At 59.1% G+C, this 1,289-nt stretch overlaps 1 protein-coding gene across 1 annotated transcript; it reads right to left on the reverse strand.

Moving 5' to 3' along the window:
• Window positions 1-165: 165 nt before the first annotated feature.
• Window positions 166-1,188, reverse strand: LOC105512266 (ubiquinol-cytochrome-c reductase complex assembly factor 3). Its single transcript, XM_011942686.1, has 2 exons — window positions 678-1,188; window positions 166-590 (listed from the first exon to the last, which is right to left on the reverse strand). Exons 1-2 carry the CDS (start codon window positions 909-911, stop codon window positions 432-434), a joined length of 393 nt encoding a protein of 130 aa, XP_011798076.1. The 5' UTR covers window positions 912-1,188; the 3' UTR covers window positions 166-431.
• Between the last annotated feature and the right edge of the window lie 101 nt (window positions 1,189-1,289).

The raw sequence follows: 1,289 nt of genomic DNA on the forward strand, positions 1-1,289 counted from the left end.
AAAAAAAAAAAAAAAAAAGAAAAAGAAAGAAAGAAAAAGAGAATGTGGTCGGGATACCTATTGGGATCAGCTTCTGGTGGGATGAGACAGGTAGCAGGTGCAGGCCGCGCCCCCAGCACCGACCACGGGTCTCTAAGCATTGGTAGGTGTCGACTGCAGGGCTCATTCTGGGTGGAGGAACATGATTTATTGGTTCTTTCAGTTTACCACGTCCGACTCGCGTCTCGGCCCTGGCCCGCCTTGCGGACTTTAAAGCAATAAGTCCAGGGTTTGGGGGGAACGTGCTCACCCGACGGTAGCTCACGGGACCCTGGAGGGTCCTGGGCATGGCATCTCGGCCGGACTCCCCGCTGGGCCCACGAAGGAGAAAGCCTACATCGGATTCCTGCGCCCGAGCCAAGGTCCCAGCGCCCACAGGGTTAAGTCCGGTCTCACGGTGACCTCCCGCCGGCGCCGCCTTCGCTAACCATCCAGTTCTTCCTCCAGGCCACGTTCTCCTGCGTGGTCGCTGCCTCCGTCAGAGTGGCCACCAATAGCTGCTGGGTCTTGGCCATCTCCTCCCTGCTCCGCGGGTCCTGCAGTGCCATCTCCTGCGGGCAGGAAGGGGAGTTCGCAGGAGCTCCAGTCCGGGGCTCTCCACCCGCCCAACCATCCTCGGGATTACCAGTTGCTTCTACCTTTAGCATTTCCTGCTTCCGCTGCTCTCCGGGGGTCACGATAGCAAGGAGCGCGAGGCCCACGCCAGCCCCTGCGCCCAGCATTGCGACTGTGATCAGCATTTTCCGCAAGAACGCCATGGCCGCCTGCACAACCAGCAGGGCGCCCACGGGAGTTCGCCGCAGCCGCGAGCTGTACCCGCGCGGTCTCACTGCCCCTTCGCGCAGGCTAGAGCGCCCTATAGCAGAAACCATAGATAAACGGCCGGCTAGAGAGGGGCCGCTCGAGGAAACGTTTAGAATCCGGAGCACCGGGATCTCAAGTTTAGCTGAGGGGGTTGAGGGTGTCCAAGAAGTGCTTGCGCCAAGGGCTGAGCGCAGGCACCCTGTGTCCTCAGTTCCGGGGTGGGATTGCTAGGGGAGCGTCCGTGTCTTCATGGTTGCCGTGGGTTTTATGATTGCCCATTTTTCTGTCTTCTGACGTTTCCCGATCAGTAGAGGCACAGCTCTGGTTTCCTGCAGTCACCCGCGCGTTTTCTTTTTTTTTTTTTTTTTTTTTTTTTTGAGACGGAGTCTCGCTCTGTCGCCCGCGCTGGAGTGCAGTGGCCGGATCTCAGCTCACTGCAAGCTCCG

The sequence above is a fragment of the Colobus angolensis genome, unplaced genomic scaffold (assembly GCF_000951035.1).
Source record: "Colobus angolensis palliatus isolate OR3802 unplaced genomic scaffold, Cang.pa_1.0 Scaffold21, whole genome shotgun sequence".
Classification (NCBI taxonomy): domain Eukaryota; kingdom Metazoa; phylum Chordata; class Mammalia; order Primates; family Cercopithecidae; genus Colobus; species Colobus angolensis.